This window comes from Brachyhypopomus gauderio, unplaced genomic scaffold (genome assembly GCF_052324685.1).
Source record: "Brachyhypopomus gauderio isolate BG-103 unplaced genomic scaffold, BGAUD_0.2 sc65, whole genome shotgun sequence".
Lineage (NCBI taxonomy): Eukaryota > Metazoa > Chordata > Actinopteri > Gymnotiformes > Hypopomidae > Brachyhypopomus > Brachyhypopomus gauderio.
Window position 1 is genome coordinate 941,523 of NW_027506886.1, and position 15,296 is coordinate 956,818.

The 15,296-nt window shown below is 41.0% G+C and overlaps 1 protein-coding gene and 1 long non-coding RNA gene across 2 annotated transcripts; one reads left to right on the forward strand and one right to left on the reverse strand.

The window, feature by feature from the left end:
• Nucleotides 1–4,685: 4,685 nt before the first annotated feature.
• On the forward strand, nt 4,686–6,037 carry hes2.1 (hes family bHLH transcription factor 2, tandem duplicate 1). The gene is made up of 4 exons (XM_076989102.1): nt 4,686–4,850; nt 4,963–5,058; nt 5,178–5,265; nt 5,389–6,037. Exons 1-4 carry the CDS (start codon nt 4,761–4,763, stop codon nt 5,706–5,708), a joined length of 594 nt encoding a protein of 197 aa, XP_076845217.1. The 5' UTR covers nt 4,686–4,760; the 3' UTR covers nt 5,709–6,037.
• Nucleotides 6,038–13,214: 7,177 nt separating this feature from the next.
• On the reverse strand, nt 13,215–14,488 carry LOC143490296 (uncharacterized). The gene is made up of 4 exons (XR_013124922.1): nt 14,131–14,488; nt 13,852–13,970; nt 13,665–13,747; nt 13,215–13,580 (listed from the first exon to the last, which is right to left on the reverse strand). It is a non-coding gene; the product is annotated as an uncharacterized LOC143490296 (long non-coding RNA).
• Nucleotides 14,489–15,296: the final 808 nt, after the last annotated feature.

Consider the following 15,296-nt stretch of genomic DNA (forward strand, 5'->3'; position numbering starts at 1 on the left):
TAGGACAACGTGCAGAAAATGTGCAACTCTCTTACAGGTAAGTGCTCAGCGTGATGTTTTGGCTGAGATCTGACACTAACAAGCAGCAGACTGTTCCGTTCTCATATATGAATAATAAACTGTTCTTCCCCGACGTACCTGCCATAGCTCCGGGATGGGTCGCGTGCGACGTCTCAGCGCGAATGCCATGGTCGGAACGTCTGCTAGTACAGTTTAATGAATCTCGTGGAATTAATCAGCAGTTTGCGATGAAACATTATAACATCACGCTGTCATCAGTTTCCAGTTTCCCTCAGAAACTGTTCTTTACAATTCGGATGGCAATTGGGCTTACAGACATCAAAACAAATATTTAACAATTTAGTCGCAGTAGTAGCCTATATGTTATGCAAAATGTAAAACGTGACAGTAAAACATGACTATTTAGACTATTTTAAAACATATCAAAATTATACGTATAAATACGTAATTAAACATGTCAGTGCAACATTAGAAACAACTCTACTACAACAATTAGGTTAGTTTCCCTTCTGAGTCAGTTAGAACATAAGCGTAACGACAACAGCTGAATCTGAAGCGACTCACCAAGGATGTGCGCGTGCTCCGTCGTTTCCTCAATCCAGCAGTCGGGGTGGCAGGACTAACGGGAACAACGTGGAAGGGAGAGCAGACGCGTGCGCTTGTATTTAGCGCCGTTTTGGCTTGGAGAGGCTGAGCGCAAATGAGATGAGGGCACGCGCTATATGGGCGGGGAAGATCTCCGCCCTTTCTGAACTACGTGTACCATTAAACACGTGTCTGTCTGCGTCTCCAAGTGAATAATGCATATGGCATAATTCAACATAGCTTATATATAGCCTACATTTAATAAATTGTATGAAATGTTTATTTCATACAATATGATTATTAAGATTTTTTCTGCACTAAGTATTCCGTCAAATAGGCTATATCAAATAAAACGTGCTTAGCTGGTTTTCTATGGTTATTTTAAAAATCTCATTTAATTTTAACTCCAAAACATTTAGGCAGTCTTACCTAGTTACAGACACTAATAAAGTGTAAAACCACTTTCTGCTACTAGTTTCTACTCAAATTGTGAAGCCATCTGGCCTTTTGTCTCCGTGGCTCGTGCCATTCTCGTGCTCTGCATCTCGTCGCGAGCGACCCAAAAGGGGTCTTAGGCTCTGTGAGTGGAACAGAGTGAAATATTTTTAAATGCGCTTTTCTGTCTTTCTGTCTTTTCTCTTTAAATCGGTTAGAACTTCTCGTTATAACAAATTACCAAATGCATACATAAAATAGGCATACAGAAAGCCAAATTAAAACATGTTAAGCACCAAATAGCCGCACCTATAACGTCTCGTAGATTGAACAAAATGGGATTTGGGAAATGAGGGCGTCGATGCTGGGCGCAGTCATTGGTGAACGGGTTTTCGGCATTGCTCGACGTCACAAATTGTGGATCACGAATGTAAGGGGAAAACAAGTCTTTGTACGTAAAGTCACACCTCCAGATGTTCAAATAATTTAGCTTGGTGTTTGGCGTGGGCTTTGAGTAATTGGATGCAGAAAAGCCTAAATTCTTTACAAAGACTCACCTCTTGACCCTGTCCTTTTGGGTTGTCTACCATATCAGCTATAGGATACAATGTAAACTATGATTACATACAAAAACTTACATACTTGTTCATTAAATAAATATGTAATCATTTATGAAAGTTTGTATTTATGTAAATCACACACGCCTCAACCACCAAACATACACATGGTAGCTTGATACTTTGAGAAGCCTCGGTCTAGGTTCCTGTCTCCATTATCATCATTTAGGCAATGATTGACATATTACCTTTTTACATGATATCATATGTTTGCCTAGCATTAGTTCATGTTTGGGAAGTGTCACATGCCCACTAATTGGATGCTTAAAACCAGGGTTTGTATGCAAATCCTTATATTATATATATATATGTCAACTCATTGTTAAAGCTGTGGATGATAAAGTATGTCACTTATATCATGAAATAACTGAAATAACATATTCCATCGAATGACACTTGTCTCTGAATGTAAAATGATTACAATATAATATAATGTGATGAACAGCACATTGCTAAACTGTAGTAAGCTGCAGTAAACTGTAATTCTTGCATGAGAAAGACGAGTCAACTCTGCATGACAAAGAATGGCTCATGGACGTAGTTTTGATTTCACAAGTGGGGGGGACACAACCTGGGGTGTCTAACTGTTAAGCGGGGGGGGGGGGGGGGGGGTGCTGCATGATCCTAGTGCTAGATTTGTCGCTATTTGGATATTGGTTTTTTTACCGTTAAAAAGTGGGGGGGACATGACTTTGTCACTACTTAAATATTTGGTTTTAACTGTAAAAACTGGGGGGGACCAAAACCGGCTTTTGAAAAAGTGGGGGGGACATGTCCCCCCCGTCCCCCCCCAAAACTACGTCCGTGGAATGGCTGATAATGCTTTTTATACTTTATGGATCCTGTATGGTTGCTTAATTTAGTGCCTGTGTTTTTGCAAGCAGTAGCAAAGTTTTTATTGGACCGATCCTTGATCTTAAACCTCTATTACGTTGGTCTTTAAACATAAACTGATTTAATCTGCTTTCTTAGAAAATGTTGTATACTATACTGATATATATATATATATATATATATATATATATATATATATATATATATATATATATATATTTATATATATTTATATATATATATATATATATATATATATATATATATATATATATATATATATATATATATATATATATATTTATCAGGAAAGGATGTGAAGGCACTGTTCTCATGGTTATTAGAGCACTAGGGGCTGCATCCCCCAGACATGAAGAATGGCTTCCAGGAACAACGTCTGAGATCTCCGTCCAGAAGACTCCAGTCAATATATATATTAACTGTATAATTGTGCTTGAGTGTGTCTATACAGGTTACCAGTAAACTCAGTACACTACAATGTCTGAAATATCCTGGGGAGCCCATGTTCAAGTTCAAGCATATGAGAGATCTTGTGCTATCTTTTTGTTTGTCATAAATGCGCCAATTGCGCGCTCTTATCTTGAGGCATTTTACAAAAATAATTTTCATGTCAGTAAAAGCTGGGTGGACAACGGCGTGGGTTTTTTTTTTTTGCTCCGTACTCTAGTAAATGTATTGTATGCAGTATACCAGTCCTATTATTCTATAGACACTATAAATACTACAGATCTATAGATAATTCTAAGTATTTCAGAAGAGTTTAAAGATAGATATAAATTAACACACACATTTCAATTAATCCTGTTTTGTGTCTACAGTTTATCACTGTTAATTTTCTTGAAGCAACTGTGATTGACCATAGAGAAAATGTTAATTTACGTAATGTCACAAGACATCGTTGCGCTTTGTTATATGGATAAGTTCACTCTGTAGTTGAGAACCTTTTATATGTAATTAAAATTCACAACTCAGAAGAGGACGCGAAAAAGAAAAAAAACAGAAAAAGAAGTCAGACAAGCGGTGGGTAGTTACGCGTCACGTAGCTACACTATTTCCACACCACTGTATGCGACGCTCTGGTTTGAAAAAAAAACAGGCTGTGAAAATATCGACGGTGACGGGACAGCACGCGCCATAAAGGTTACGGGATCGTTTGTCGGGTCAGACTTGTGGGGGATGGTGGTGATGCGCTCGCGCGCTTTGGTTTCGAGGCAACAGGCATCCATCTGCTGCGCATTCATGGCTCGTGCCGAGCGCGTGAGATGAGCAACCATTGGAAATTTCAAAAGTCGGACGCAAATAATGTCCTCTTTTCGTATGCATCATAACTGAAAATAAAGAATGGACCGCAGACTGATATTTAATTTAATACACCAAAACGTATCAACGTAAAGGTATCAACATCTATCCTCCTCACAATACGTAAGCTTTATTTGGGATAATGCCATACGGTCGTTCGTTGACAACATATTAAGGTTGCAGACACTAGCCCCACCCCCAGCTCAACTTAGTTTACGCTATTAAAAACGTCACTGCGCAAACAATTTCGTTTGTAGCCAATCAGGTTGATTGTAAAGTTTTAGCGTATGTTTAACTTTAAAGCGTGGCTTGGGTAGCTATATACGCGTCTGGAAAGGAAACACCATCTCGTTTAGGCATCTTAAAGCCATATACCTATATCATACATGTTGATATATAAAATGTATGAATTAATAGGTAGCATAGTTTTATGTTTTATGTACGAAAAAAACAATTTGAATACAAAGTTTAACAACTTTCTATTAAACCATGGCTTCATAATGTTAGAAGACCAGTCTGTAGACCAAGATGATAGGTAAATGGAATGTAGCAGTCATGTTTATTTTTAAACACATTTGCTAACATTTTATTAGGTTAGAGGCATATTCTAAATACATTTGCGAAAAAATCTTTAAACTAGACCGACTAGTCCCTGCTGTCTGACAGTATAAAACCCATCAGCACATGCCAGCAGTCACTGACAAAACTCAAACATTTGAGTCAACAGATGGTCAACAAAAGTGCGCCAGTTTTCCCCCAGAGGCATCGCCCTCTGCGTCAGTACCACAGCACAATAGATTTTCGACCCCACCCCTGTCCCCATCACCACCACCACCACCACAGACGCACCAGACCGTTATAAAATACAAATTTTAGGCTCTCTGGGCACAAACTGTCCTCGCCATCCAACGAGACCACATCTTTAAGCGAAACACTAAGTGTCAAATCATGACTCCCCAAATTATGGCTGAAACTACCGACTCTCTTAGTGCTCGAATGACGGTAGCTCAGAGAAAGGAGGCGAATGCACTCAGAAAGGTGAGGAGCTTTTTGGTGTTTTCCTTATAAATGACGGAAGAAAGTTTTGTAATTTTCATACTGTTACGCGTGGGTTATTTTAACAATGTTTTGCTTGTTTTATATTTTGCAGACTCTCAAACCACTGATGGAAAAACGAAGGAGAGCTCGTATTAATGAGAGCCTCAGGACGCTGAAGGCACTTATAGTCCCTCTGGTCGGCAAAAATGTAAGTAGATCTATCTGAAATTCAGAGTTCAGAGAGTTCAGAGTTATATATTTTTTATACAATTAGGCTATAGCCTATATTAGAATATTAATGTTTTGAAATGTTCTCTTTGTTTTCAGATCTCACGCTATTCAAAGCTCGAGAAAGCCGATGTCCTTGAAATGACTGTCAGATTTCTCAGCGAGCTCCCTTCCACGTCAGTTAAAGGTAAATTCGCATGTAAATTTGTTTTTAGTGTGCTTTGCTTGGTAAATGTTAATATAGGCTATTTGTTTAGCGTTTCACGCACACTTTATCACCATTTCCTAAACAGTCTTTGCGTTTCCACAGGTCATGCAGAGCGTTTCAGTGAGGGCTACAAAGCCTGTCTGCAGAGCGTGTCAGCGCTTCTCCCGAAGACCGGCCTCAGCAGCGAGACCTGCCAGCGCGTCAACAAGTTCATCCAACAGTCGATGGTCTCCGCCGCACCGGCCTGCCAGACCTGCAGCGCCAAGAGCTTCGGGATGTTCCCGCCAATACACCAGCAACTCTTCAGCTTGAAATGTAACATCTCCCAAATCCAGAACGACTCCAGCAGTGTCGCGCAACAGCCAGGACGTCCCCAGCCTTCGCCACGTGCCGACAGTCAACATATGTGGAGACCTTGGTAGACGAGACGAGCACTAGAGACTTGCGTTCAAGATTCACCAATAACTTTAACTAACATTAACTAACATATTGTGTATTTGTGGTAACATGCGAAAGGCAGTAGCACAAGAATATGAAGCCTGTTCTATTATCATATGTTTTGACATTTTACTAAGAACTGGCTATCAAATTAAAAATGAGCAAAGGAGTCAGTTAGCACAGATCATGGATATATAGACATGCCATGGTAGTGACACAATGCAGTCCTCTCCGGGGTTTCAAGGAATAAGGGTTGTAAACAACAATTTGTAAACCCCAAGGGTTATAATATTTAATGAGGTTTGCACGATTGCCTTTTGTATATTTGGTCTGTGCAAAGAAGTGGTAAACACTGTGTGTTAACAATTAATTATGATGTGAATGTTTCCACGTGACATTCCAAATGGCAAGTTATTGTGAATCACAAAACAATAAAAAAATGGCATTTGAAATTTTTGTAATTGTTCTTTATTTCTCTAATTCAAGAGTTGTTTTCTAACAATGGACATATGAACAAATAACAAAATGTGACCCCAAACATTGGTGGAGGTTGAAAAAGCAAGAGATTCTGACCTACTGAAATAACAACAGATAATACTTGACATGCCGATTTAATTAGTAACACATTCAGAACACGTCTCAGTTCACACTGAACTTGGGGGATATCAAGCTACATGCTGCACTGGACATGAAATGCTTTCTCATACCCAGAGCTCAGCGTTTGAGGTGGTTATCGAAAGCTCTTTCATAAACCATCCTGGCGAAATCATTAAGGGACTTAGTGAACAAACTGGGTGTCAATCACTTCTGAAAGATCAATTTACTTTGCAAAATGCTGCAGCTAATCTCTGAAGGCATAAAGCTACAGACATCCCCCATCTCCTTTACAAACCTTTACAAAATGGCAACCTGTGCACTGGGTGAGCTTAAGTCAGGAAATAGTACTGCATGAGAGCACAGCCTAACGGTTGTCATTCAAAAGCAGGACAACAGATCACCATGTTTGAAGGCTAAATAAAATCTTCAGCATGCAATTTACAGTTTTTATTGATTGTTTTGACGCAGCCGTCAACTCAAATTCCACATTTTTCAAAACAGTTAACACAGAGGCCTAAACACTGCCACAGTGGTCAACATGACACATTTTGTTTGCAAAAGGCTCCAACTGTGCCAAAACCTTTAATATATGGAACAAAAGCAAATTTTGCCTTCAAACAACTCAACTTTGACACAAGTGTATGAGCACCTCCAATTAATCATTTCACAATGGGCAACAATATACAAAATACAGCACTCATGTGTGAATCAGTGACCATTGTTTGTCATTGTAGCCTATGACATTACATTGCTTACAGTATATGTCAGGGCCATTTGTAGTCAAATTTGCCCTCTAGCAAAAAAATGCATCCAGAATCAGATATGCTTTGATGCTAATTTTATTGATTATGTAAATTCTTTATGTTTTTCAGATTGTGGCTGACAAATGAAATATTCCAAAAGAGAATACATGGAAATAAAAATAAAATCCATTACTGTGTGAGAAATTTGGGAAATAGTAATACAGTAAAGAACAAAAATCTAGTAGGCCTATACTATAAGAGTATAAGACATAGCCACAAGTGATACTCTTCTGTCTCTTCTAGTCTCCTCTTCCTTGAAGAATAGGCCACACAGCCTCGTCCACATTGCATTCAATATTCTCTCGAGCAATGCACCGAGGGAAAAATCGTCTAGCATGCCTGATCCATCCTTGACATGCCTCTGCATATATATATTGGACAGCAGCAGTTATTGCATTGCAAGGGCATCTGTTCATAGGGACAGTGATCATAGACCTTACATCTCTATGCACTGAAGAATTCCTCTATGGGATTAATAAACGGAGAGTGTGGAGGAAGGAATTGTACCATCACCCGAGAGTGCACTGCAAATCATTCATTCACAACACGAGAATGGTGGAATGCCACATTGTCCTAGATAATCATGAACCTGGCATGCCAGGCCTCAACAGGCCTCTCTCCTGAGGCGGGGATCAGGATGTCTTGAAGGGCATTCAGGAATGCTATGAGACGCTCAGTGTTGTATGGGCCAATTGTAGGGATATGGCACAGGACGCCATCATTGGAGATGGCAGCACACATATTTATGTTGGCACCCCCATGCCCTGGAACAGTAATAGTGGCCCTATTCCCAATGAGGTACCTACTATTTGCCAGTATCATGTTTACAACAGCTGCTTCCTGTTCGGCATAAAAAATCTCCCCCTACAACCACTGAGTGGTAGCCTTTTGATTCTATAAAGAATACATGAAATGTGGAAAAAATTACATGAAGGTCTGTATATCACTGCAGATACTGTATTTCTGTATATACTGTATAGCAACATTACCTGTTCTCCTGTTGAAAAACTCTTAACAATGGATGCAACAGTGTTTCTGTTTAGAACATGTTGGACTCTCTGTCCAGCCTCTCTAAATGAAAGGCCATGATTTATGACATGATCCATCACAGTTGCCCAAATTTCATCTGTAACTTCAGCCCTTCCAGCTATACCTCCGCCTTGCACACGTACTCCTCTTCCTCTGACCCCTCTACCTCTTACTCTCACCTGCCTTAGACCTACTCGATCCATGCTTTCAAAGAGCAACACAAGCCTGCAGACTGAATGCAAATTTACATATTCTGTGAAGTGTCAAACAGGTGCTTTCAGTGATTTCATAATGATCTGGGAGTTTCTAAGAGCTTGGAGCATATGGTCCCTGTTCTGTAACCACAGCTAAACTCATAGAGTTTGGACTTCTTGAATTACATCTGTGTTAACTGTTTTGAAAAAGGGTGGGAAAACTGTGTAGATCCAATGAGAACGGGTTAACACATTTGCAAGATCTTCTGCTCTTCTGAGATGGTGATGATGAAGACTGAGAGGTCCCCAGTTTCTTCAAACAGGTCAAAGCAATCAATAAAAACTGTAACTGCAGGAATTCTGCCATTATAAATGCTGCTTCTCATGCACTCTCAGTTAACACCAGCCCAGCATAATAAATAATACTGACTGTACTACTAATGTGTCCTATATGATCACTGTAATACTTTTGTTCAGGGACAAAAAAATCTTTAAACATCTTTGGTCCTTTCCTGTAATGTCTGATGGAGTGTAAGAACACTTCAGTTGTTACAAAAACCATCTCTATTACTCCCTGTGACCATAAATCTAAGGACAACCCCCTTAATTCCAAATAAGAGCTCACACAATCTTCATCACTAGATTATTAACTATACCGATATCATTTACATTACATTTACATTTACGACATTTAGCAGACGCTCTTATCCAGAGCGACTTACAACAGTGCTTTGCATCTGATGACAGAATTCATCCTAGGTAATAGTGTGGATAGGCCAGAATTCAAGATACCATTGAGTCAGACTACTACTAAACTACAGGAGTCAATATAATTACCTAGTGTTTTGCAAGTTAAACCATAGACAGACATACATTTCATTTTATCTTAGAAATTGGTTCCAGGGACAGTTATTGTGGTTTCTAGCAGCCTCCCCCTTGCCATAGAGCTACTAGTTGTAATTGTTTGAAAATAGAGACTTCCGTACAGATAGCTAATTGATTTTGAGGTAAGGGCTGAGTTTAGGGTTAGGGGAGGGGTTAGGGTTAGAGTTAGGGAAGGGGAGGTTGTGGTTAGGGGAGGAATTATGGTTTAAAGTTAGGGAGGGTTGGGGTTATGGTTAGGGAGAGGGGGAAGGTTATGGTTAGAGTTAGGGGAGGGGTTATGGTTAGGGTTAGGGAAGGGGAAGGTTATTGTTAGGGGAGGGGTTGGGGTAAGGTTTGGGGGAGCGGAGAGGTTATGGTGAGGATTAGGGAGGGGGAAGATTTATGGTTAGGTTTAGGGAGGGGGAAGATTTATGGTTAGGGTTAGGGAGGGGGAAGATTTATGGTTAGGGTTAGGGAAGGGGGTTAAGGTTAGGTTTGGGGCGGGGAGGGTTATGGTTAGGGTTGGGGAGGGGGTTGTAAGGTTTTAGAGAAAAAAAAAAGACCAGGAAGGCTAAAGAGTGCATGGGTGAGTGGGCTGGACCGTGGACTGGCGACCTGGAGAGTGTTGGTTCGAGCACCAGAGGAGAGAATGAGGAGGGTCCCACGCTGGGATACACTGAGATCTGGCACAGCAGTGGGCCCTATGCAGAGAGGACAGGTGAGTATACACATAAACCCATGCATACACACACGCTAACACACAAACTTGTGGAGAAATGGAGGTTGTAGGCAGTAGGTTGGAGAGAGGGGTTCGTGATGGGCTTTAAGTGCTAAAATGGGGATAAGTGCTAAGAAATGTCACACACACTATGAAAATTAGTATATACGAAAAACCACAAATACAAACCAAGAAGCCCCCTCCCATGTACCACACTCCCCAATATCCTTTTAGGTGTACAGATTTACCAGCTAGTATGTGTGTTCTGTTTCCAATGTGTTTGGTCCATCTCTGATGTTGAGACCTGTGGGTGTATATGTGTTAAGAACTATAATCCAGTGTCTCTCTCTCTCTCTCTCCTTTGGGGGGGTCGTCCAGGTCAGGTTTGATTCCAGTACCGTGATCCGTAGATGTTCAGCACCCACTGTGGAGAAATGTGTCACCAATGGGGTGGGTATTGTACCTTTTCTGATGTTGTATAGGTGTTTGGCGAGTCTGATCTTTGCCGTATGTTTAGTTTCTCCAATATATTTTTATTGCAGTGGGTGCATAGGATCATGTAAACTACATTTACCATCCCCAGGGAGGTCCCCTGTTGGAGAGGATATTCCCTAGAATCCAACCACAGACTCCTCTTGTGTATAGTGTGGATTACTGGCCACCTGAGGTCCATTAGATTCCCTGCGTAGGGTGGAGTATACTAAAAGGTCTTGTAGGTTTTGGTTTCTACGGTATGCTTCTACTAATTGCCAGACATGGGAACAAGTCAATAAGTTGCAAGTAACAAGTAAGTCTCAAGTCTTCACAATCAAGTCTCGAGTCAAGTCCCAAGTCAATACAAGCGAGTCTCAAGTCAAGTCCCAAGTCTTAAACTTCAAGTCCTAGTCACGTCACCAGATGTAACGTAATTTCAATATTTAACACAATTGATACAGTTGATTAGTAGTATATTAATCTGACATTAATCATAAACATTTTTAAAGTTTGCATTTATTATAACAGAACTAACAACATACAAGCAGTTCAAACTGTGCTATTTTACTTAATAGAAACAAGTAGTGCAAATAGGTAATTCAATTATTTGAAAAGGGTCTTTTTTAAAGAACAGTAAAAGAATAGTCCTTCTACTCTTATCTCTCTCCAATGCAGAGCCAAACCGATAAACTACTGAGAAGGCTTATATTCTGACTACGACTAACCAGAGGTGGGGACTCGAGTCACATGACTTGGACTCGAGTCAGACTCGAGTCATTAATATTAAGACTTTTGACTTGACTTGAAAAAATATTCAGAGACTTAGACTTGACTTGGACTTTTACACCAATAACTTGGGACTTGAATTGGACTTGAACCTGTTTACTTGCAAAGACTTGATTTTTTTTTTACCCCAAATCTAAATTTTAAAATGTATATTAATATTTATAAAGTGCGCCCCATTAATTTCATTTCCGTCCTTCTGACGCAGACCAGCGTTACACCAGATTCTGTGACCGTCGAGTTTTGTGACCACAGGGGGCGCTATTTCAGTTTCTGTTCAGAGGCACAAACGCTTTACGAATGTACAGGTGTACGGGATGTACAGGTGAGCCTTTTTAACTGGGGTCATCAATTCTGACGGCAGCCATCAGAATATGTGACCCCACTGAATCTCCAGGTAACAATAGTAGCCTACACCGTGACCCCACAATAACAGAAAACAATGAAAAAATAACCCTAACATTTTATTTAGTCTATCTTTAAATATTTTATCCAAATGTTTAGAATAACCATTCGTAATGACAGCATCTTGCTTACGATGAAGCTTGCTATTTTCGTGTAAAATGATGTAACGAAACATTCTTGTTTAAGTACATTTATGTAATTAAGAGAAGATAAAATGTAAATGATCTGTCATCTTTTGGCTGGCGGACACCAACAAAACGAGTAAACGCATCAGCGTAGCATTCGTAAAGCGTTGGTGCCTGTAAAAAAAAAAAAGACTCGAAAGGACTTGAAATTCCAAGTTTCAGACTTGGGACTTGACTTGACGGTTGCCTGTCTTGACTCGAGACTTGACTTGAGTTGATTGTCTTTGGTTGAGACTTGACTCGGGACTTGAGGATAAAGACTTGGACTTACTTGAGACTTGCAAAACACTGACTTGGTCCCACCTCTGCGACTAACTAACATTAGGCGCTTCAGTGTCATCACAATTGTTGTCGTCACCTAGCCCACCTGGTTTGGAGTACCCTCGATTCCTGAGAGCCTGAAATAAGGTGGTGGTGGCTTGGTGGAAGTGGTTCGGAAATGAGCATATCCTGTGGAAACATATGATTTGGGATTTATTGAGGGCCTTGAAAGTGTGTTTTGGATGATAGCTGCTTTTGTGTAATAGACAATGGGTGTCTGTGGATTTGAAAAAGACTTTGGGTGTTGAGAATTTTGTTCTGTTGTGAAGGTGAGAAGAAAACTGTAGTGTCCAGAAAATGTATTGGGTGTGGTACTTGAGTTTAATGCTAGTGTGATGATTGTTGGCCTGAGTGATGAATTGTTGGAAGGTGTCCCAGACTCCAAAAATGTCATTCAGGTATCTAAAATACAGATCTGGTTTGTGAGTACGCTGTTGCAAGAATGTGGCTTCCCAGTCAGCCATGTAGAGGTTTGCATATGCTGGGGCGAATTGGCCCATGGCCGTCCCGTGCACCCACTCTGTAAGAAATGTTTCCCATAGAACTCGAAATCATTTCTATTCAGGCCCAGTTCTAGTAAGCTTAGGAAGGCTTCATCTGGGTGTTTGGGTGTGTGAAAGATGTTCCTGCAGCCCCAGTGTGGTGTCAATGTTGGGGTATAATGCCTCAATATCTGCAGTGAATAGAAATGCATGTGTTGGAAACTGTCGTCTCCTAACCTTTTCCACAAAATTGTACGTATCCTTCAGGTAGCTCGGGTGTAATTGTGATAGTGGGTTGAGGAACGCGTCCACATACTGGGCCACTTGGTATGACTTTGTGCCGCAGTCCGAAACTATAGGTCTGCCTTTGGGAACTTTACAGGGGATGGTCCATGTTGCTGGGTCCTTGTGAATTTTTGGTAGAAGATAAAACTGTCTGGGTCGCGGTGGGTTTGAGCCTGATAGGTAAGTTTTCTGCTTATTAGTCATATAGCCCCATTATCCACAATAAAAGCATTCAGGGCCTCCAAGTTACGCCTCTGTACCTGCGGCAGAAGGTCTGAGAAGTGTATGACCGATGTGTAAATGGTGGCATTTGGGAAAACATCGGCCGCCGTGCTCCACGGCTCTTGCAATTGTTTTTTGGATGTCTATGCAAAGAGTTGTTCCCTGTTGTTAATGCCCAGTGCTAGAATAACTGCCTTAGTGTGTGGGTGCTTATCCAATTTCTTTTTAATGTTTGGTGTTATGGAGTTGTCTCTGTGCCTCCAAGAGATATTGGGCTTTGTCCATTAAAACAACAGAGGAGCCTTTGTCAGCAGGTTTGATAACGAGATCTTCATTTTTCTTTAACTGGTGTAGTGCCGTTCTCAGACCAGGGGTGAGGTTGTCCTGACGGGGGATGTGGCTATGGAAATGGGTGAGGCTAGTGTTGTTTTTATGGACGAGTTGTCATATCGGGGCTGAAAGTCTCTGGTCACGGGGTGTCCAGTTGGAGGGTGCTGTAAATGGTAAACGTAGAGTATCTGTGGAGGGCTGAAAATAGTCAAAAAGTTTTAACCGTCTATTGAAGGAAGATAAGTCACCTCCAAGTTCCCCCAAGGCCGGTGTCTGAGGTGTTGGGATGAAGGACAGTCCTCTGTTAAGGAGGTGGTGCTGGGGAAAGGTGCTGGGGAGATTGAGAATGTTTAGTGCTAGTAAGTGTCCCAACACCTAGAGGGATCGGTCAGTTTAATTGGTCAAGCCAATAGCTAAAATTTTCCTGAGCTGTACCCTTGGTCCAGTGGACTAGATCCTCGAGTTCCACTTTGAATCGAAGATGTGATATTTCGTTCAGGAAAGTACCATTGTCCACTATAAGAGATTAAAGCCTGTAGGTTCCGCTGCTGGGTCTGCAGGAGAAGGTCCGAAAAGTGAAATGATAGGTTGCAACTCTTGCAACTCTTGCAATTGTTTCTTAGAAGTTTGTGTAAACAATTGTTCTTTATTGCCAATTCCCAGTGCTAGTACTACAATCTCAGTATCTGAAGAAGTGTTCATTCTCTGCAGTACCTTAGCCATGTGAAGGAAGTTAGGTCTGGGGAAGCTGTCGACTTGTACCCAGGCTTCTGGGGTATTGGGTAGGATATTGCAATGCATCCATCTCTGGAGGAACTAGGGTGTAGAGGAAGCCCTGTTAGTAGCTAGAAGAGGGGGAGAAGAGGGTGAATCAGGTTGGGCTCTTAATCTAAGGGACGATACCTGTTGTGGCCCTGTTGTCATAGTACCGCTATTTGTTAGTGTGTCTACCTTATCAGTAGAAATGGAGGCCTGGGAAAGAAGCAAGATAGTGTCAGTATCCAAATGGAGACTGACATTGCTAACTATGGGTTTGTGGGTAGTGGAACGTTCTACAGGTTCCTTCCCTACTTTATCAATTTGTGACTGTATAGAATGGTGAAATTGCACTGTAACCTTTTGTCTTTTATTACTACAGGAGGAGGCTCCCTGGTCCAGGATAGCTGGAGGCTTGAAGGAGGCAGCCTCAGTTTCCCCAGAGAGTGTCTGCTGTGAGGGAGGGAGAGCGGAGTCAGAAGAGTGGAGATTACCAGTATTGTTGGTGTTTGTAGGCCTATTTTGGACTTTCTCCAAACAAGTGGTTAAGGTAGCCTGTTTGAGCCTACTGCCAAACCAGTTGTGGACCCATGTACAGGCCTGGCTCAAGTTAGAGGCTTTAAACTCATCCAACTGTTGTAAAAGCAGTGCAGAAGTGTTTTGGTAATGTTCCAATAAAAATAGTAACTTGTGTTGCATCCAACTATGTGTGTTTTTGATATTGCTCAGAATGTATGTGTTAGGACATGCTGGTTTAATAAATGCTGTCAATTTGTTCATTTGTTTGAACATACCCTTGGAAAATGTTTGTGTGTCTATTGCATTACTAATGATATCGAGGTGGTGTGTAACTTCTATGTATTTGAAATACAACTTGATGTAGGGTTGTGCTGTGTAGTTCGTGTGTGAGGCATGAGAAGTTGTAGGGTCTACCTCCTTAGAGTTCAGAGTCTCTTAAACAGCAAATCTGTTTTGCTAGGTGGCCATCTCAAGGGTGTAAGTACCCAAAAAGCCTCTCACTTACTGTTACCAACTGGTGTCCTTTTGATCCCGTGGTCCTGGATGGGCTTTAAGGCAGGTCCCACACTGGATTTAAATCCTTTTTTAAGTTTGGTAATCCTGTG